General features: G+C 35.9%; 1 protein-coding gene across 1 annotated transcript; it reads left to right on the top strand.

The window, feature by feature from the left end:
* Positions 1-1,123: 1,123 nt before the first annotated feature.
* LOC129281398 (splicing regulatory glutamine/lysine-rich protein 1-like) lies at positions 1,124-7,630 on the top strand. The gene is made up of 3 exons (XM_054917340.2): positions 1,124-2,000; positions 4,569-4,665; positions 5,393-7,630. Exon 3 carries the CDS (start codon positions 5,728-5,730, stop codon positions 7,291-7,293), a length of 1,566 nt encoding a protein of 521 aa, XP_054773315.2. The 5' UTR covers positions 1,124-2,000; positions 4,569-4,665; positions 5,393-5,727; the 3' UTR covers positions 7,294-7,630.
* Positions 7,631-23,474: the final 15,844 nt, after the last annotated feature.

Genomic DNA, 23,474 nt, shown 5'->3' with positions numbered 1-23,474 from the left:
CACCCTCTCTCCCTCATCTATTCCCTTCTCTTCTCTTTCCTCTCTGTCTATCTCTTTCTCTTGTCTGTCTCTTATCTATCTGTCACTCTCTCTGATTAAATTTATTTAAAATACGGTATTAAAAAACCAAATGTAGAGTGAAAAGTTAAATCTGAAATCTTATAAAGGTTTGTAATGTGTAAAGTTCACAATTAGAATGTCCCATATCAAAACATCTGTTTTTTTTTTTTACTTCTATCTTTTATAAAGACCAGTTGTCAAGAGAGGAATGTGATAAAAATGTCATTTTGTACGCAACTTTCTGATAAACTATTTCTATTAATGACTTTTAAAGAGCCATCATTCAGAAAAAAAATAATCACATACATTATCAAGGAAGGGTACTATTCAGATTTAACAGTACCATTAAAATCCACTCATCCACCATTTTTGTACAATTTCCTTTAAGGCTTCCCAAATATTGTCTAATGTCAACTTGATCTGACACCAATTGATATGATTTGAACTGTTAATGTTTGAAATTTTCATTTGATACAGCACAACGTATTAGTCTGTGAGTTGGTAATTGAATGACTTGAATGGGAATTTGACTAATCAGGCATTGCAAGAAAGTAAAGATCAATTGCAGATCTACTATGGGTCCCCAAATAAATCATATGTCTAGCAATCAATTGCAAATTTGTTCTTGACTGCCAATCTGCTTTTTGCAAGAAAGATTGTTAACATTTTGCTTCAGCTAAAAATTGATCTATCATAAAATTGCAACAGAATCAAATTTGCAGTTTGTTGCAAATAATCTCTTGCAGTACCCCTAAGTCAGTATTAGACCAAGTGTAGTGCAGTTCAGACCAAATTAGACCAAATGGGTTTTTGCCTGTGTGATATGGGACTATCTGAGAATTAGACCTGTTAACTGCCTGTAGACCAAGTGAATATGAACCTGTCAGAAAAAAGCTGGCTGGAGAAACCTGAAGGGGAAACCAGGAAACATGACAAATACCCCTCTCATCGTGTTTCAGGTCAGCGGAAATTAGGTGCAGTGGGCACTTGCAAAGGTTTGCCAGCCGTGCTGTGACGTCGGACCCCAAGCCTGGCCAAACGAGAGAACCTCTTGTGTTGCTCCGATCTCAGGCCAGCCGCTGCCGATGGGTTATATTTCGATGTGTGCTGCTTCTGCGATCTCCGAGGTAATCCCGTGTTTGGATCGTGCGTGCGTTGACATCCAACCTACCCTTTGCTATTAAGAGCCATATATGTGTATGTCTCTCCCTCTTTCTTGTGATTGCTCATTAGCCGTTGGATTGTACTTTGAAAGCACGTCAGGAAAACAGGTCGTACGTAAGTACCTGCAAGGATCATTAGGCTGAGATTCACATTTTGTTTTTAATAGTGGAAAAACAAAATTAGTCGAACAAACCCAAGGAGGTCGATCCGAGGAGGGCCAGTTTCTTATCAGATTTCTTTGGTTTTTATGACTGACATCTTGCCTTATCTTGATTGGTGATCAAACCTCCTTCGTAGCCCTGAAGGAAATCGATGGTTAAGAATTCAGCTACCGTTTTTCGTTTTGGACTGTTTTATCTGTGATGTTAGTGGTTGATTAGGATATCTTGGAGGTGCTGGCAGAACAAACGTGTAGTCCTGAAGGAAATCGATGGTTAAGAATTCAGCTACCGTTTTTCGTTTTGGACTGTTCTATCTGTGATGTTAGTGGTTGATTAGGATATCTCGGACGTGTTGGCACTACAAACGTGCAGTCCTGAAGGAAATCGATGGTTGAGAATTCACCTCCATGTTTAATTTTGGACTGTTTCCTCGGTGATTAGGACATCTTTGAGGTGTTGGTGGAACAAACCTATATAGTCCTAGAGGAAATATCTTATGTTTGTTTCTACTTGATATCTAGGATTAGATGTTTTTGGGATTGATCATTCACCAAGCCTTCCTGAATTGGATCGGATTTATTTTAAAGGTGTGACACTGTTTGTCTTCTATTTCAGGTATGGCATTGAACTTGCTGCTCTAATCGTCCCTTCTATATCATCAAACACTGTGATACTTATTCACTCAGCACTAAATCAATGTTAATATTGATATTGAGCAGCCAATAGCTCTGTATGGTTGCTTTTGTAAAAAGTATTGAAACTGTGATTTAAAATTGATTTTTAAATATGGACAAAGCTTATTGGGGGAAATCTCCTTGAATTACATGTACAATTGTGCCTTTGGAAAGATCATTGAAATTAGTCTTTTTTCTCAATGTGGAAACTGTTATATGAAATGTGATTGTTTGAATAAATCTTGTATCCATGAAAAGTGATTTGACTGGGGTGTAATATATAGAGGCAAGAGCCAATGGGGGGGGGGGGGGCGGGCGGCTGGGGTACCCTCTTGATGCCGTAGCTAATATTCTGTCAGATGTGCAACCACACTGAAATAATTCATAAAAAGATATGATTATTTGTAGTTATAAAAAAAATTATAGTCTCAAATAGTAAATATACTTCAAACTCCATTTTGAAATTAATGTTTTAATGTATATTATTATATAATTTTTATTTATTTTATATTTCTTTTATTCCGGACCATTTTTTTCATTGCTCTTTTTCATTGAAAGTTGTTTGCTACATATATGGCATCATCAACAGCATGCAATTGATTAGAAACAGTAAAGCTTTTTTTTTTAAATATTTGCTTGAATACAATTTGTATATTTCACACAAAATCATCCCCCAGTCTTTGAATTTAGTTCTTTACAAACTGCTTGCTTTGTTTAATTTTATCACAAGTGATTTTTATGTTAACTTTCAACTTGAAATCATCATATTCCTATAGTTCAAAATTGCATGGTAAGAATTATTTCAAAAATGGAAATAAAGTCTCCAGACTGTCAACTTTCCTACAATATAGTTCTCGTATTGACTTTGCTGCCTCTGTTTTTGAGGATTACAGATCTGTGGAATGTGGAATCGATGAGATCATATTTTTCAGGTCTTCATCTCTGTTCTATAATTTTTTCAGGTGTCAGCTTGTATAATCCTTGTTATAGGCAGTTTGTTACTCTATCCATGGCAAAATGGAAATCAATCTTTATTGCAAACTGTTAGGTCGTACAGGAGTCACCTGACATGAGCTTTTCAGACGAAGAAGTTGTTCAGTTGCCAAGATAGCAAGATATCCATGATAGAAACTCATAGCTTACTACTATACCATTAAAATATCAAGGAGATTGTTTAATATCAAGATATCAATGATAGAAAAATCAGAAAAAGATATTCTTCCTTTTAGCATCCTCTCACTCCGTTGGCTGCTATGCACAGTATGGTATACCTCAATTTGTCACATTCCTAGGTATCACTTTGTATGTATTTGTTGGTTTTACATTCGGAAAAGATTTGGTATCTCTCATCCAAATGATTTTTCTACTTTCATACAAGTTTAAATCATCCCTTTCAGGAAGAAGATGGCTGATGAAACTGATATTCTGTAAAAAATATGATAATAGATTAATGTTCCTTTGACTCAATAACCTGTTTGAAGGCTGGTTGAACTTACCACTGTCTAAGTCTGTGCTGAAACTATGGAAAGCCAAAAATATTGACAATTTTCTTTCTATTGTATTTGTAAATGCACATATTTTAATAGTGAAGATTTCATTTCAAATAATGATTCTCTTTAAGCAAGTGATATTTTTAATGCAAAGTGCACTTGTAGTTTTGACCTCTACAGTTTGAGATTATTTATGTGTCACATTGTGCTACCTACAGTTAAATCACAATTTTATACCACAGTTCAGAATACGGGCCGAAAGGTCCGATTTATTTTTAGAGTAATCAAGAAGGAAGGTTCAATAACACTACTGCAGCGATTGCTACGCTTGAAAATCTGCAAGTTGAGTGAATTGTCACATCTGAGAAAATGTGGGTCAACCTTTCAGTGACTTTTGCACTGAGTTTTAATTGGGTCTTCAGCATGGAAGTTTCTGAAAACGAGAATGTGCTTTGCGTCAGATTTGTCGCAATTGTTATATTTTTATTGTATTGTACCGACACAATCACATAGGCCATGTTAAAAAAAATGAACAAAAAGAAGTAGATTAATACCTTCAAATGTGAACTAAAGACCTATATTTTCCCGCAACTATGTGAATAATGTGTGACATATTGAGGGAGCCAGCGCCTTTAGATTCTTTTTTTTTTAAACAGATATATGACACTATACAAATGCTGTTCATGATCATGTCCATCATCATCATCATCATCGCTTGTAAATGTAATACACTTTGTATATTACAAACATAAATAATTTCTTTGAGGTCCGGTATGTACGTGTATACCAGGAAAGGGCCGGTTGCAGAAAAAAAAGGTAAAATGCAACTAAAAAAATCAGTCGCAAATTTCTAATACTCCCATCCAATCGGTTGAAAATCAATTTTTTAAATTGTGTCGATTACAGCTCTCTCTACAACAGACCCTGTTACCTGCACTTAGAGATGGCCCTTGCACCTGTCCTCTGAGTCTAAGTGATACCCTTAATCACCTTTTATCTCATTTTTTTCACTTTGACAGGTGGAGTTCAATCAGTCTATCGCTAGCTGTCTTACCATTGAAGAATGTTACATCATTGCCAAGATTTGTAGTATTGGTAATAACTAGTCTGCCTTAGGTGAGTATGTATTTCTAGGTAGGTTTCCTTTATAGTCCAAGTTTGCTTGAGCTCACAACTCTTGTCTGATCAACCCTCTCCAGATTATTATGGATTTGTTCGGCTGACTTCAAAGCTAGAATCCCCAAAATCCCAAAGAGGGCTGATCAATCCAGGGCAAATAATATAAAGCTTTATAGCGAATAATCATGGGTGGGGGGCATTTTTACAATTCGATTGCATTGATTGTTGTGTATGATCAATTTTATAAATTAGCCCCAAGCATGAGCAAGTGCTGAGCAGTTTTCTGGCTAGAATATCAAGATTATTTGGGCTGATAGAGAACCAGCTCTTCAAATGCTGTATGCCCTTGTCTACTTTTCTTCTGTCACTTTGGCATATGCTGCCAACCAAGCATCCCATCTCCCCTCAGCTTAAAATATCAACACTTTCACTGATATCGAGATCTGATAAAAGCCGAAAGCATTTTCGGATTGTTTGATTTGTAACAGAATGATTCCTATTCTAATCCAGTCGAATGCGGTTTGATTCGTCTGCCCTCAGTCCCACTCCCTTTTTTCGCTTACGTCATCAGCCGCTTGGAGTTGTTGTTGAAACTCATCCAGTCTATCCGCAACACAATGTGCATGTCTTTCTAACTTCACTTTCCCTTGATTTCCATTCCCTCCCTCCTCAACTCCTACTTGACAATTTTTTGACTGTGCATTGTTTACCTTTTCCTTGGCAGGACAGCAGATGGCAGGCTCGTGGGATGTGAATTGGTTGGATTAGCGCCAGACACTTCATTAGCGCTGTCGTCAGATGAAGACATCCTTCCTGGACACAATAGCGTAGGAGAGGGGTCGGACCAGAGCTTCGCGTAGGCAGACGTCAGACCGCATTGCCTCACCGTCGACCAAGACTGGGCCTTGAGGCTGAATTAAAAGTCAACTTCCTTTGGGAGAATCAAAAACATGTTCACCATGATTTGCAATGTGCTTTGAGATCTGACTTGGGAACAATATGAGTTTCTTGCCTCTGTGATGTAATGTGGTTTAGGAAAGACTAGTTTGGAATACAATAATGGCGGAGAATAGGAATGTCGCAAGGGTGAGGGACTCGGATGGCTCCCCTCCCGGTTTGAGCCACAAGGATTCTGATGAATGGGGCTCTATTGCAGACTTGCTGAAAAGCATTGAGAGCACTAACCAGAGTAGGTGTACCAAGGTGAAGACGCCTCCACCCCCTCAGCCTAGGATGCCACCGTTGAGTGAGAATATACAAAGTGCCGATGCAGGAGAGTTACAACGAGGCCAGGGCATGCAGCAACTTAACCATCTCATAAGACTTATGGACCAAATGTGTGCCCTTCAGAGGCAAAACTCAAAGTTAAGAGAACAAGCCGAGTACCTTGCGGCTATCAAGAACTTGCACGAATTGCGGAACGAGACATTAAGGCAAAACTGCCATTGTGAGGGTCACAGGAGAGCTTCAGACCTGAGCAGCAGCAGTGGATCCAGGTTCGAACACACCCATGTGACCGGGGAATCACTGTCGGAGCCAGAGAGCCAGATGGGTGAGGACATGGACGGAGACATGGCAGCGAGGGGCGAGAAGCGGGGACGTTCTTCCAAGAGAGACGGTAAGAACAAAAATATCAAAAAGCGTAGTAGGTCTCTAGATCCGTTTGGTGAGGAGGGAGATAGCAAGGACAGGAGCAAACAGGGTCTCTTCTCAAAGATCGAGAAGATGAAAGAGAAGTTAACAAATCGTAGGGGTAGTGTCAAACGCCGCTCCAACTCTAGAGGAGATGGCGCCAAGTCGGATGATGAAGGAGAAGAGGGCAAATCCGGTCCTCCGTTCCATGTAGATGGCTTAGAGACCAAATCAGAGGATAGTGGGATTTATCACATTGGTCCTGATGATTTAGCGGCCACTGCAAGACTTGAAGCATTCATGCAAAAGTCCACTGATGATATTTCAGACAATGAAGATATTTTCCAAGGCACTGTTCCACTAAACTGGGCCAGGACAGCCGTGCTTGCCCAAAGCCGTAGAAAGGGTAGTGATTTGTCAACGGGTAGCTCCGGTGAAGACTACCTTGAATCTAAACCTAAGCGAACTTCACCAAGTGAAGAACGCAAGTCCAATCTGGCAACAGTGTCACAGCAAGAGACGGACGAGATCTCATCGAAAAGATCGCGGTTCCGTAGAACTCCTAGTTGCCAGGATAACGGTGCATCATTTGATGACATTGATGGGGAACGAGCGGTTGCAGCTCGGTCGATGGGACCCGTAGAGGAGAAACTCAAGCAGAAGCGACTTCTGCAAAGCCATAGCTTGGACATAGAGATGACCGACGCTGGTGGTGTCTCAGAAAGGGAGTCTGGTCGAATGTCAGGATCGGAGTACAAACAACCTCAGAAAAGGAAGTATTTCAGGAAGAGCCAAACAGTGGATGTGGATCTTGATGGTCACTCTACGTCATCGGTGTCAGTAGATGGAGCTTTCAAGGATGTCAGGTCCCCGAAAGCATCACCTCCGGAGAAGAAGAAGCACCGAGGTAAGAGCCTTGTCTCACTGTCCATGCTCGCCATCCATGTTTTGGTTTGCCATCCTTCTCCTTCTCATCTAATCAATGTTACGTAATCAAGAGCTTGCTGCATGGCGTTACTTCTTATCATCTCAGCTTCGTATCCATGGTTACATGACATCATACTCCTCATCTACTGAATGATTTATAACTAAAAGTGTTTCGCATGGTATTACTCTTGCTATCATTTCACCTTTCATATACCTGGGGCCCGTCTTGTAAAGAGTTACGATTGATCCGATCAATCGCAACTATGGAAAGCCAGCAACATCAACATCTAAAATGCATGTTTGTCCAAAATATTTTCTAGAAATGATATATATTCATACATTCAGTTTTCTCGACCATTCAGTTTGCGTCTCTCTATTTTCAAAGGACATTAGCAAATTTCCTAAAGAAAAAATTATGTCATTGATGGATTTCCATATACTTAAGATTGATCGGATCAATCATAACTCTTTGTAAGACAGGGCCCAGGTATATGGCATCATTATCCTCCGAATCTTTGTAGTTAAGAGCTTGCAGCATCGTGTTACTATCTTTATCATCCCAGAAACCATATATATGGTTGTGTACATCGTCATTCACCATCTCTGGAGTGTTTCATGAAACATCTTGTGAGTGATTTCCACTGACAAATTTGCACTCAGCCAATCAGAAGCAAGGATTTCAGTAGCTTATAACATTAGTCAGTGAAAATCAATGACTATTTATTTCATGAAATGCTCTCCTCATCTAATGACTGTTTTTAAATCAAGAGCTTGTTGCATGGTGTTTCTTTCCTTTCAATTACTACTTCCAGTTTTTTTAATACTTCCCATATATCAAACATTTCATAATTAAAAAATTGTCATTAGTTTTTAGCATGATTTTTGCAATACCTTCTTGCATTTCATCCATATGTATCATCATCAGCTTCATAATCATCATCATCATCTTTTTCTTCATCTTCATCATCATCATCATCATCTTCATCATCTGTATGGTTAAAGTGAACCTCATAATTACCCAATGATGTATTGATTGAATGAACTCGATGTAGAGATGGTACTTTGGTATCTTTGTCTTTTGATTCAATCATTTGTCATGTACATTTTCTATATCTAATCAAAATATGTAGAGAAATATAATCAGTGTTATATATTCACTATACTGAATTTTTCATTTGTCATCGTTTCGAACCATTATTCGTTCATCCTGATTGAATATTGTATCAACCTATACTCTTAAAATCATCAGTTCACCCACAAACTATACTGTACCTTCCAAAACTTTTTGCAAAAATTTACTTCGGACAGATCTAAGTTCTCTGCCTTGCTTGTAGATCATCCACCCTCCTGCATTAATTTTCATTACCTAAGTGAATTATCCATCTCAATTGATGTACACTGTATAGTTAAATGTCGAATTCTGCTCATCACCCTTTGACATCTTTCAAACCCTCCTTAGATAAATTTGAATTTATCCAGGTAACTACAAACGAGAAGGGATTATATTTCACTTGAAATGATATAAAATACTGATATCTTATATGTGTGATTTAGAATGCAACGCAATTTTTTTTTCAATCTTCCATACATCTGCATTATTTTCTTCATGCATCATCTGGTATGTTTGACAAATATGTTATCCAAGGTATCAAAATGCATAGGCCTATTCTTTATTTCACTTTGTGATTTCTCTTGATAAGACCTTCTTAGAGCTTTATAAGAGTGGCCTGGATGGTGCCAATGATTGGTTTTAAGCTCGTCATCCGTTCGAAGGACCACAGAGAATTACCCCCTCGTGGTCTGGTTCAATATAGAACGATGATCTGTCTTTATTTCTAATCACAGGCCAAGGTCACCCTCTGCGAAACCAGGGAATATTATCGCAACACCGTTCTTACTAAAGACTAAATTAGCTGCTCCACACTGCTTTGTCATTTTCAACAGCCCAGTTTGATGAGGCATCGATAAGTCATGAGAAACTCCTATTTTGGCTCTCTATTTTTTGGGGGGTGAAGGTTAGCCAGGTTTTGGTAACCTTTGTTTGAAGTTATCTCCTCTCGGCATCGTGTTTTGGCTTCCAGCACATTAACACATGGGGATCGATAATGATCTTGATTAAGTCTTCTGATTTGCCCGTTAAAGACACCGTGTGGAACATAAAGGAAACCACTTTACACTTAAAGGTCAAGTCCACCCCAGGAAAATGCTGACTTGAATAAATAGAGAAAAATCAAACTAGCATAGTGCTGAAAATTTCATCAAAATTGGATGTAAAATAAGAAAGTTATGATATTTTAAAATTTCGCTTATTTTTCACAAAAGAGTGATATGCACAACTAGGTGACTCAGTCGATGATGTCCATCACTCACTATTTCTTTTGTTTTTTATTGTTTAAATTATACAATATTTCATTTTTTATAGATTTGACAATAAGGACCAACATGACCCAATCATATAGTATTAAGCAATGCTAATTCCACATGCTCAGGGAGGAATTAATCGTTGTATCACTTGACAATGAGGAGAAAATTAGAATATTTCTTATTTCATGTAATAAAATACAAAAGAAATAGTGAGTGGATGACGTCACAGCCTCCTCATTTGCATACCAGCCAGGATGTGCATATAACTGTTTTGTGAAATTAAGCGAAACTTTAAAATGTCATAACTTTCTTATTTTACATCCGATTTCGATGAAATTTTCAGTGTTATGCTTGTTGGATTTTTCTCTTTTTATTCAAATCAACTTTTTGTTGGGGTGGAATTGTCCTTTAATATATGAAACTTTGATTTATTTGTATGCTTCCCATCCATTATAATAGGTATTGACAGGCTTGGAAGAGTGTTTTATAGAGATCTTATTTTTTGAAAGTGCATGCTCGTATTAAACCACATGGGATGAGAATGTCAGTGATATATAAAGAACCAACACAACTTTAATTTTGAATTGGTATGAAATGATAATGACCAGACATTTCCTAATGTAAACCAGGAGGCCTACTCATGGATTAATAACAAAATATGTATTGCTCTTGAAGGTTTACATGTATATCAGATATTTCATTCTCAAAGTGTTAAAGCAACTTTTCATTAAAACAAAATTGAATCAGAAGCATGAGAAAAAGTGATGCAATTAGTGATTTTTTAAAATGAAAATCTTATCACAACTTTTCTATCCCTGATGCAGTTGTATGTAGCTGAATGCAGACTCAAGAGCATGCATTCTATTTTCTAAATAAATAATCCCTGCTGGAACCCCCCCCCCCATTGTCCCACAGTGTGGAACTCAATGTGCAATCACATTCACACTATTGAAATGCCAAAATTAAACATTGTGCATACAGAGTTCACTCTTTGAACACACTTATAACCGTTCACAGTGTGAACATATCTTCACATAGTTAATTTTGAGCATTTTAACTCATTTTGAATCACAGTCCATTATATGAATACACTGTTGACACACTATGAACACTGTGAACAAACTGTGAGACATACTGATTTTTTGTGCAGCAGGGGATGAGTCCAATGAGAAACACACAATTAACTACCGTCAGTTTTTCAAACCTAATTGACTTCAAAGTCATCGATCACAAGAAGGTAAGAAACCACTTGGTCCTCCCCCCTCCCCTAAATTTGAGGTGGGGGCGGACCCCCCCCCCTTTTTTTTTTTTTTTTTTTTTTTTTTTTTTTGCTTGTCCAATTTTTTACCTGTGACATGTGTCCATCCCAAAATTAAAGGTGGACCCCCCTAAAAAAAAAATTCTTGGACACTATCCCGGCCCGCGATAAGTTTCAGTATTTTTGGAGGACACCTAGTGGCATCCCTGGTCCATGCTTTTGTTTTTGTACTCTGTTTGGTTTTTCTGTTATTTTGGTGTCTCGAGCAACACAGTACTATTCCTCATTTCAATTGAGCAGGTTATGTATAAAAAAATGAAGTTAAATCATAGTTCTTGTTGCCCTTCTTGTACTACTTCAGGATCACCATCTACGTGTATTATTTTATTTTCAAGTAAAAATGAAGTAAAATGTCAAAATTAATGTCCCATATCACACAGCATGGAATCATCTAGGGAGGGCTTACTTGTATATCAATTTATACAAGTTTTATTAAAGTGCAGATACCAAGTAAATATTTTACAGAAATCTAAATCATCGGTGAATACACCAGGGAAGTCTTAATATACATTTCCTCTAAGAAATGAAAGAAGAAGAAAAAGGTTATTTGCTTTAAGTTGCCAATCATTTAAATGGAAATGAAAAGGGGTTTGGTCTCGGGTCAAAAATTCATACCACAGCATGATGCTGTCCTCCTACATTTCCAAGAAAGAATTGGTGGCAGGAGTTTGACAGGGAAAGATGAAGGCAACAAGGATGGTTATTCTAGTGACAACGATCGATCAAGAGCTCTAATTTTCACTTTCGGATTAATGGGGGAGGGGCCAAGTGCACATACTAGTCAAATTCTATTGGATAGAATTAGATATATGCCCTTCTGGCTGCACAGGGGCCAAATGCACATTCTAATCAAATTCTAATGGATAGAATTAGATATATGCCCTTCTGGCTTTGACATAAAGGATATAGTCGTTATCATTTTCCATTTAGAAATCGACAAAGGAATTTCGCAATATAAACAGAAGTACAATCAGAAGAGTTTCACTTGGATGCTAGGGAAAAGAAAAGGATTAATGCATATTTTTTAATCCATGTGACTTTACAGAAATGGTGTAAAATAAAATAAAATAAAATAGTGAGATATGAATTACAGTGTAGGATAAACTAGAGTAATTCCAGACACTATTAAAGCTAGTTCTAATATTCTTCCACTTGATATCAATGGTAAGCGGATGTGGCAGCCGTGTACTAGATAACTTAATTATTTCACATTCTATTTGATAAAAAAAAAATCCTAGTTCTACAGTGCTCAGCTACGAAAATAATAATAATATGTGTATAATAAGGAAGTTTCAAAGGGCTATTAATGTAAACTGGAATAGAAGTATTTATATAACTGTATAAGAATCATGCATAATAATATTACAAATTAGTCAAACGAGTGAAAAACAGATACTAGGTATCAACTTTTAAAGAGTCTGTGGAACAAGAGAAATTGCCCATCATCATGATCATCGATGGTGAATCTGACAAAAATGTTGGAGTCTTGAGTCTTAAGAGTGTCAGGGTTGATTCTCTTTCTCATTTTATCTCTTATTTTTCACATTTTTAATGTGAGTGATATTGGGGTTGTATCATGTTATACAATATTGAAAACCACAAGAGACTAGCCATGTAGGGTCATTATTTTTTTCTTATCATATTATGCCTTTGAATTCACGTAAATGCAATCATGTGGTGCGTTATGGCCCAGTGGATAAGTCTTCTGCCTTCCAAACAGAGGGTTGTGGGTTCGAATCCCAGCCATGGCGTAATTTCCTTTAGCAAGAAATAAATCTGCATTATGCTGCACTCAACTCAGGTGAGGTGAATGGGTACCCGGTAGGAATTTATTCCTTGAAATGCCACCACGCTATAAAGAGGCTGCGGGGCTAAAGCCAGGGTAATAATATCCAATTGATCATGTTGGTATTATTATTATTATTTTCATGTTATGGAGTGAGACCTAGACACCCACAGTTGGAATGGAGTGATAGGGAAGAACCATATCCTGCATTTGCCCAATATTATGAAAAATTCATGTTTATCAAGTTTCCTGAAACCATGTCTGGAATGTTCTGAAATTAATTGATAATAATGTGATATTGGAATACCGTTGTCTGAATTCTCCTACATTATGAAAGATATATCAAGTTTCCTGCAACATGTCTGGAATGTTCTTGATAATAATGTGATATTGGAATACTGTTGTCTGAATTCTCCCACATTATGAAAGATATATCAAGTTTCCCGAAGATATGTTTGGAACGTTCTGAAATTAATTGATAATAATGTGATATCGGAATACTGTAGTCTGAAATCCCCCACATTATGAAAGATATATCAAGTTTCCTGCAACGTGTTTGGAATGTTCTGAAATTAATTGATAATAATGTGATATTGGAATATTGTTGTCTGGATTCTCCCACATTTTGAAAGATATATCAAGTTTCCTTGAAACATGTTTGGAATGTTCTGAAATTAATTGATAATATGATATTAGAATATTGTTGTCTGGATTCTCCCACATTATGAAAGATATATCAAGTTTCCTGAAGATATGTCTGGAATGTTCTGAAATTAATTGATAATAATGTGATATTGGAATATTGTTGTCTGGATTCTCCCACATTTTGAGAGATATATCAAGTTTCCTTGAAACATGTTCGGAATGTTCTGAAATTAATCGTCTGCTTCCTCGTCAGGGCAGGATATACAATTAACTTGATGTTATGATAAGATAGAAGACTGCTTCTGTGTGGTAGATATATATGATTGGACAAATTATGATGTGTATTGTACGAGGCTGCTACTGTAAAAAAAAAGAAAAGAAGGTAATTACACAATAAACAATTTGATAATATCTGATACTTTTGGTAAGGCTTTATCAATCATGATTGAGTGAATAAGAAATAAATAGATTTATATAGAAATGATTAGAATGAATAAATTATCTCCTGGCGAATATCATGACACCTATCGAATAATTATACTTTCTTACATTGTATTATATTTTGTTACATTTTCATTGTCAAGATTAACTTCACAAAAAATGGAGTGTATAAATCACTTCTGGCATCAAAAAGAGCATTCATGTTTTGGATTTGAAAACCCTGCTGGCTTTTCAGAAGTTAATCAATTCTTTCATTGTGAAGCCTTTTTTACATTGATATTTGATTGAAATGAGAATGTCATTGTGGTGATTTCTGTAAATGGTTTTTGTGTTATGAAAGATAAAGATACAAAAGAAACAATAAATGGGGGAGGGTTGAATGAAAGATAAGCTAGGAATGGGAATTGATAAATCATATTTATTAATAAGTTAAAAAGCTGATGATGCTCCATTCAGTTCTGACCTATGTGCGTATCTTCTTAAGGTAGGCTTCCGGGTAGCATAAACTTTCCGTAAAATTCTGTAATTATAATGTACACTTTAAACGTCATATATTTGAATTTAAAAATCCAAACATTTAATTTAGAATTAGACATTATCATCTGAATTTAAATCTTTTGATGCTGATATTTAGAATTGAGATTTAAGGATTGACATTGAGTCTAGAGTTATCAACTGCTGGCTATCAAACCACAGTCAATATGGATTTATTTTAGATCAAGGTTGTAATGTAGAGTTTAGGCCTATGTCAAAGAAAGTTTGGAGTAGTTTGGAGTATAAATCTAATTTGGTCTAACAAGCACTTGTCACTTTTAAGTAAACTTGAAAATTAAGAAGATTAAGGTAAGGGGGGGGGGTAATTTGATTATCTTCTGCCAGGTGAGCTTGTCCCTTGGTAGTTGAAGATTTGACTTTCTGATTTACACCTGGGGAGTTTTTCATGAAATCAATAGTCAATAATTTTCACTGACAACTGTTATAAGCTACCAAAATCCTTGCATCTGATTGGCTAATAACATAAATCTCTTGACTATTTGCTTCGTGCAAAACTCCCTTGATCTTGAGGCCGAGATACTAATGCAAGGTGAGGAGGAAGATTTCTCATAGCCTCGAGCCCAAGGCATGTCCGCACAACAGGGAGAGCAGACGACAACCTCAACCCGGGTTTTCATTTCCTACCTGCATTCGCGGTCAGGTGTTATGACTCATGTTACAGACGTAAACCCAGTAAAACAAATCGTGGCAAGTGATCATAAGACTGGCTTTTATGAACGATTGCATTGATAATCGTGTAGAATCAATTGTTAGAATCCATGCTGTAATCAATCTCAATGCTTTGTGTTGATATTCCCTGGCTAGGTTTGTGCCCTTAGATCAAAGATAAGTAGATTTTTTCCTTTTTACCTTGGCATTGTGATGTTATGATAAGGATCAAGAATAACTTCTTATTCCTCTTTATCCGTACAATAAAATTGAAATAAACTTTAGATTCAGTGTTCCTGTCATAGGAAACTTCCAGGAGTTTGTTCAGTTCATTTTCTTGAGCCAGAATCACAAACATGAATCACAATAAAAGCAAATATAAGAAGTTTTCTCCAATCAATTGCAACCTTAAATTGCATTTGTTCACCAGCAGGTACTATAGGTTTGAAGACAGACATTTTTCATCATTTATAATGTACCTTTTCTTGTACAGTACTTCTCTAAGTCCTCTTTACTTTTATGTTTTGCTCTCTTCTATAAAACACCTTGAACATTTATTCAAAATGAAAAAGATGCTTTATAAATCCTATGTATTATTATAATTATTTTATTATCAATTCATGAATACTTATTTCAGGGACATCAGGTTTTTCTTTTATAAGAATCCATCATAATATTATTTCTCTCTCAGTTGAATAATTTTTAGATATCCATCAATTTTCCACATTGTTGTGATCATAGGCCTTTATTTTAATCTTCGATGATTATTATTCTGTTTTACTTTTTTTTTAAGTGTTTGAGTATTAATGTAAATTCATTTCTGGCTTAAAACCTATGAATTAAATCCCACATTTAATCAGAAAAATCAGTCAGAAAACATCTTGGAAACTGCAGGTTTTTCACCAGTCAATATTGCTACATGAAGAATATGTAAATAACTGAAATCTAAAATTAATTAATTAACTCAAGCAGTTTTGTGATCTTAGAATCTTCTTATTATCATCTCTGATTTTACTATCCATTTTCTTGATTCTTAACACTATAAAATATACCCTTGTGTCTGGTTCTGTTTACCTCCCCTCACTGTTTTTGTTATAAATATTATAAACTATTTAATCTTTCTTAAAATTAATGAATCCTATTTTCACAAATAACATCATATCATTGAAGTTTTTTTCAATGTCTTTCAGTCGATACTGATTAGTAAGTATCATAATCCTTGCAACGTTTCCCCTTTAGACGGTATATCCTGACCTGTAACTTTTCCTGAGGTACATCATAGAGGGTTATGCCATTGGGGAATTCTCCTGCGACCAATTTGAGTTGATGCATTTATAGGAAATAACATGTTTAAAAGGTAATATGCTGCAGCTCGGCGTAGAAAATTTCTAACATTTTAGGGACTACATTTATTCATTTTCACGTCAGAGCTATTTCAAAATTTGGTTGAATATTTCTTTCTTTTGAAACAACAAACTTTTTTATGCAACAAACTATTATTCAGTAAATGTAAACATCATTCTGCCATCAAAGTGTAGAATATTGATTTTCTGTTAAAATATTCTTGAGTTGATATAATGTCTGTGGCAGATCTTGGTGCGACTCTGATTGAAAAGATAGCCACCCCAAAGCATCTCGTTTGGGAATTTTATGGGAGATTTGGGCTGTCATGAGGGTGAAATCGATGAAATCACCCTCATGCTTTTTTTTACACTGCAGCAACCGCATTGAATGTAGCTTCATTTTGATACTTGAGCCGGGGGGGGGGGGGGGCACTTCCATCGACGTGTGGATTCCATGTGCGATCATGGGGTCTCAAAAAGCCGGGATTTTAGCTCATCATCTTGGTATTTCACCTCCAAAGCATTCTCATTTTCCAATAAAAATCCATATCCATCTTAATTTTGAACAAAATTCAAGATATTGAAAATCGATTTGTCAAAATGTTTATATATCAAGACTAATCTACACCACAGGGGTCTATTAGAGAACCCCCTCCCTCCCCTTCTCAATTGACCTTTCATGCATGACAGTCCCCCTTTAAACCTTCATGCAGGAGAAAACAGAAGTGATGTGTTTTCCCAAGCTAAATTATGACTTCCCCAAGAAATTCAAACCTTTTTATTGCCCCAAATGTTTTAATATCATACCTCAAACATATCCCAAGGTATGTTGAGGGAAGTTCATAAATTGAGGCCGTGATGACTCATATAAGACTGAATAATTTTAATTGATTATTTTATGTTTTTGTGGAATTTGCAATGACAAAAACATATTAAACTATTTTCCCCAATCTGTAACATGTTAAATCTGAAGTGATTGATTTTTATGGACTGCAGACTGGTCAGACAAAATAAATCATTTATGATATGAAGTTAATTAAATCATTATAATTTGCTCTAAAAAAGGATTAATCATAAGTGTCCAACCGATAAAATTGGTAAAAATCAATCAAATTCCTGGTAGGTTTTAACCAATAATTTTTCTTGATCGGACACATATTAACCAAAAGAATTGCCATTTTGACCAATCCTTTTAGAGTATATATTCAACTACTCTTAAACCAAATTAGTTTACCTTAATGATATCGGGATTGCGATGAAACCGCTCCTTTTTTGGTTACAATATATTTTTTTCAAAATATTTTGTAGTCACATTTGACTAGAATAAAGTGAAGATGTAGGCCTGTAAGAAGAAGTGCGGAGCTGATTCTTTGATCCTAACTGTTTTGTTTTCAGAGTAAGGTTCATAAATGCAGTGATGATCCTACTAGAAAACTGTATCAGGATTACGTTAGATAGTGAGCCAGACTCTGCTTTGAAATTGCTTTCGTTTTCATATTAAAGCTTCTTTTTTTGGTGTTGTCTTATTTGAAAAGATAAAGGCTTTAGCAGCACTCTTATTTCCCTGTTTAGCTGTATTCAACTTCATTGTTGGTCTTTATAAATCAAATTGTGTACACAATATATTATCTCTGTCATTTTACATTGACCTTAATTTGTAAGCGTTTCCTGTGATATGTTATGGTTTCTAATGAGGTGCCAGTTAAGATTGGACATGAAGGTGCTAGGAGAGATCAACATCAATGAGATAATTAATCCGATCCTGTCTAGAACTAACAAAATATTGACCCTTTCAACTTGATCATGCACACAGTCAGAGAGTCAGAGCAATATAGCAATAAATCAGTTTCAAGCAGGGGGAGGGGGTTAAAGAGGTATTTATGAGATTGATATTGAAGTTTAGTTTAATGAAGGAGCTTCCAACTTGGTTTAATAGATGTATACAAGTAGAAGTAAAAAGTTTTGTATGAAAATACATGTTTTTTTTTATAAAGTATTTCTCTTGAGTTTTTCAGTGATTCCCTTATGTTGGATGTAACAAGGGGGGGGGGTAGTCATTTTCTAGATGTTTTATTGACGTGATGAAGAGTAAAATAAACAAAGAACTACCCATTTTGAAAGACAGATATGAAATATCTTTAAAGTAATTCTATTCACACTCAGAAAAAATATTAGTTTGGTTAAAACCTATCAACTGTTTGTTAAAAGAAAATTGCATGTGAAACGAATGGATGTTTTTCTTAACCAATATTTGGTATAGGTTCATGATGTACCAATAAACCCTGTAAGCTGGTTAACACATTTCTGAATGTGTTCAATTCATTTATTTTGTATTAACATACAAAAAAGACAAAGGATTCATCTACATTCTTTGATTGGGGACATAAAGAAGGCAGTTTTGCGAGACCTTTTCTATACACCCCCCAACCCCTGTCCCTACCAAATAGGTAGGCCATAAAAAAATATAGAAATACATAGGATAGTACAAGTTTTCTTTTAATAGTTGAAAACAAAACAACAAAAAGAACATAATAAAACAATGACCACAGTCCCTTAACACAAAGCTTAGCGATTGATCGTACGCTTGATTTTCACGACTGATTGTACATTGAAGTCAATGGAATCAATCGTAGAAAAATGATCTATGATCCTTGCTAAGCTTTGTGTTACGGGCCCCAGAATGAAAACTAGATTGAAGTTCAAAGGTAAAGATACTCCAAAAGGGTGAAAAACATTGATCAAATGTTTATATTTTCGGAAGTGCTGGAGAATGGAACGTCTGCTTCCAATTATACGAGGGGAATTGAGTGTCAGATCTTTTCCTTGTTTTGACAGAGACCAAGATGATGGCCCCGTATATCTTGAAAACATCAAAGGCTGTGTTCACTCCGCACTTTTTATTCATCCTAGAACTATGGTTTTCAAAGATGAATAGTTCAAACTATAGTTGTTTTCAATCAATTTTTTGTTAGATGTCAAATTAGACATCTTTCAAAATTCACTTATGGTATATCATCCATTATTACTATCTTTTATAGAAACCTCTAATTATAATTCTGTTTCTGTTTATGGTAACTCCCGTAGGAGCTCGGTAGGCGGCTTTTTGCTGGTAAACGCCAAGCTGGTATATAACCAATTACCTTCGAAACATTTTACATCTAGGTTGATCAGTCATAGTGGCTGACCTTATTGACGACAGATATTACTCTCGGGTCTTTTAATCAAAGTGGGGATTCGAACTCACAACCTTACGATTATGAGTCCAATGCTCTGACCGCTGGACCATGCACGACCCGAGACTAGTGGACTACAATGAAAATTATTGAAAATATTCTGCTGATGATATATTGCATTTATACATGTATTGCCCAAATGGAGAAAGATCTTCAGGTAAACTAAAATGCATATAAAGTTCTATTTGATTATTAGAAGGGAAAAAATCATTGTATTTTGCATTCATCATCTTATAGTAGTATACTGATTGCGCAGTCATGAGAGAAATATTGAAGAATCAGAGTGAGTTTCAGAAATATACAGTGTTCTGTTCGAAGCATAATACATCGATATCTCTATTTAAAATCTAAATTTTTAGCTTCTGTAGTCAATATTTGAAGGTTTCCTTTTCCGTTTGAATCTATTTTGGCACTACCATGGATTAAGAGGATTATATTGATACTATTTTTAGTTCGGGAAGAATTTCAAAATGTAATTTCATCTGCAACATGATATCTGTGTCAAATAAAACACATTTCTCTGTTTTGACATTCTTTTGTTTGATGACAGTCATGTCTTCAAATCATGACTATTGTTTGAATAGACCTGCTATATCGTCGTATGAGATAACTCTTGAATTTGTAAGGAAATATGAAACAAAATAAGTAACTCTATTTCAATTTTGTAACCAGAAAGGGCACTGAATATTTAAAATTGTAAAATTTAACCTCTCTCAAAGAATTAGTGGATAAACAAAAATTTAAGGGTCACTGCACTTTTTGAAAGTTGAAGTAGTAGATGATATTAAAATGTAATTCACATTATTGAACCTGAGTGCAGGCATCAGATGTTCATATTTGTAAAAGCTTGCAAACGAAAGCCACAAAATTAGAGTTAAATGGTATCTTAATAGCACTTTTGTCAAGCAAATTAAATATTAGGCCTATTATTGAATAAAAAGTGTCTTTGAAATGTTACTTTCAAACATTCTGAGAGGGCCACATCCTCAGGTGTTAGTAGTACACAGTGGAAGTTGAACATAACATAAATGGTGTTAAGATAGCAAACAGAATATGCTTTGATAACACTAATGATGAGTTCCTTTCGCGGTAAACACTATTTTTAACAGGGACATGGTATTTTTTTAATAGTCTGAAAAGCACTTTGCCAGCCAAAACAAATATTGGTAATGTGAAAGACTTGCATCTGGTAGAGTTATAGGACATGCCCATATTTTGTTCTACATGTGAAAGGGGTATGATTCCTGCTCAAGTTTAGTCAATACCAATTTCAAAGCCTGGGTTGAGACCCTCACTGCTTTGAGGGGGCAACGGCACGTTCTTGGTGCACTTTCCGCTGCGTATCCTGCAGTGACGGCCGGCACATATCAGCATGCCACGCATGCTTGGGGATAAGACTGATTTAAGAGAGTTAAAAGGCTGGAGGACGCAGCTATGGACACCAAGAAAATCAACTATGAAAATAGCATCAAAGGAACTCATCAGCTCAAAAAGTAATGTCAAGACGTAATTATTTGAATGTTTATTAATATTGATGGATTTGAATGAAGCTCTCCATTTATTGAGGGTAGTAATAGGCATTATAAAGCTTGCTTTGTCTGGAAATATCCATTCTGAGGAAAGAAATAATAAAAGGATGAGAGAGTTTTGATGAGTATCACAATAAGTTAGAATGATCATGAGATTTTTGTCCATCGAGGGGGGGGGGGGTGGCGATATGACCATCCCATATGCTTCTGTACAAAATGTGCAATCCAAGGGGATGACCCCCCCCCCCCCGCCCTCAGCATATAAGTTCATATTGGACATCGCACTCTAGTCCGAAAACGTGTGCAATGAAAGTTGACATTGCATGCTCCAGCAGACTAGGGCCTGTTTCATAAAACTTGTTATAATAACAAATTAGCAATAGGAGTTAAAAGCTACTGATATCCTTCAATATGACTGGCTGATAGTAAATTAAGTTATAGAAATTGTGCATTTGCTATTATAACAAGTCTTTATGAGACGGGGACCCAACACTAGCTGTCATGACAGAGTAGGAGAGTAACAAAAAGGTACCATAACACCTTTTTAAAGACCTACAGTGTTTCTCTGTTACTCTTTTATAAAACAAATAGTGCACAGGTATTGACATCTGTGAAAGTCAAATGCATCTGTCAGATAACATTTTGGGGGGTTCGATAATCTTTCACCTCCAATCAAACACCTATTTCTAAATGCTTCTCATAGCATCTGCACATCATCAGCATCTGATAACTCTAAATAGTAAGCATTACTCATACTTCATTCTTAAATCACCGATACAAGGCAGGAAATAGGACTGATGGGGTTTTAATAAGGGTTTTACTTTCCCCTCCGCTTTGATACAAGAAGCCTTTAGAATGACCTTCAAAAGACTGACACATGGTTATAGCAAACTCTTATCAAAAAGTGACTTAACATTTTTTTTGACATGCTGGGCAAAATAAAACAACAAAAATTGTCCTCTTGTCATGGTGAAAAAGGTAGGTTTCCATGACAACTGAGATTCGGTATTGACAGGGGCTCTGCAGGTGTCGAGGATGTCATAATTGTGTCATCAAGTTTTGTCATGGAATCCGATTTAAGCTTGTATCCTTGGAAAGTTTTTGACCAGTTAGTTTTCTTTCCTTGACTTTTACAATCTCTTATCAAGTTTGGCATAGAATATTTGTTGTTTGTATTTCTAGTGACAAAAGTATTATCATTTGGACATATTTAACAAAGTACTTATTAAAGGAATTATTTTTTTCTAGTCTGTCTGCATTAATATTTTTGAAGACATCTGTTTATCTGAAATATCTGTTTGACAATTGATATTCTCTCTTACTTTCGATGTTTTTGTCATTCTGTCTCTCCCTCTCTCTCTTTCTCATGCTCCCCCTTCCCATGTTCTCCCTCTCATTGAATATTAAGGATATTAAATTTGACATGTCAATTATGACTCGAAGTTTATCCTATTAGTCCATTAATAGCCATGATTGAATTAATTTATAATGAGACAACATTGTTAAGTATAAGATTAAGTTCAATATCCTTGTGTGTTTTGTACTCGACCATTGTCATGGTCAGCATGTGAATAATTTCAGTGGTTAGCATGCATCATAATTTCATAAATCCATTTAATGAAAGCATGGAAACTCAAGCTTAGCAGACCAACCGATGGGTCATGATTGTACACTGCAAAAACTCCGGTGTTGATTTACACCAGCCCAGAATCTATATATGTCCACACCAGAGAAGTATTGAAACAACACCAGTTTGGAATCAAACCGATGCTATTTTAATACTAATTGGTGATGTACAAACCTATCTGGTGTTAGACCAAAACAAAACTGGTGTTGTTTAACACTTCTCTGGTGTGGACATATATAGATTCCGGGCTGGTCTTAAATCAACACCAGAGTTTTTGCAGTGTATGTATTCATTCTGCCATCTACTTCTATATTTCACTGTAAATCTAGTTGATACATGTACCAGTTCTTATTGGTAAAAGAAATAAATAAGACCTACCCTTGCCAATGTGTGTTGGATCGCAATAGACGAGATAGGACTTTGTAAACAAGTTTCATTTATCATTTTCAAAATGTCTTTGCTTGACGTTGGTGTAGGGGTCTTTTGGTGGGGGATGGAAGAGATTGGGAGAAGTAGTGCCCCTCCCCCATTTACACAGTAAACATAATAACACACTGTTTAAGCCTGTCACTCTAATAACAAGTTGTTTAAACTTTATTGTAATTGTTTAAACTTGTTAAACAACTTATTTAAAATGTTTAAACAGTTGTTTAAATAGTTTAAAAGTTTAAACAGTTGTTTAAGAATTTAAACAATAGTTGTTGCGTTATTACAGTGTATTTGGAGGGCTCTTTTCAGAATAAAGATACGATGATGTG

Source organism: Lytechinus pictus, chromosome 18 (assembly GCF_037042905.1).
Source record: "Lytechinus pictus isolate F3 Inbred chromosome 18, Lp3.0, whole genome shotgun sequence".
Lineage (NCBI taxonomy): Eukaryota > Metazoa > Echinodermata > Echinoidea > Temnopleuroida > Toxopneustidae > Lytechinus > Lytechinus pictus.
Note: the sequence above shows the minus strand (reverse complement) of the source record. Positions and strands in the feature narration are given on the sequence as shown.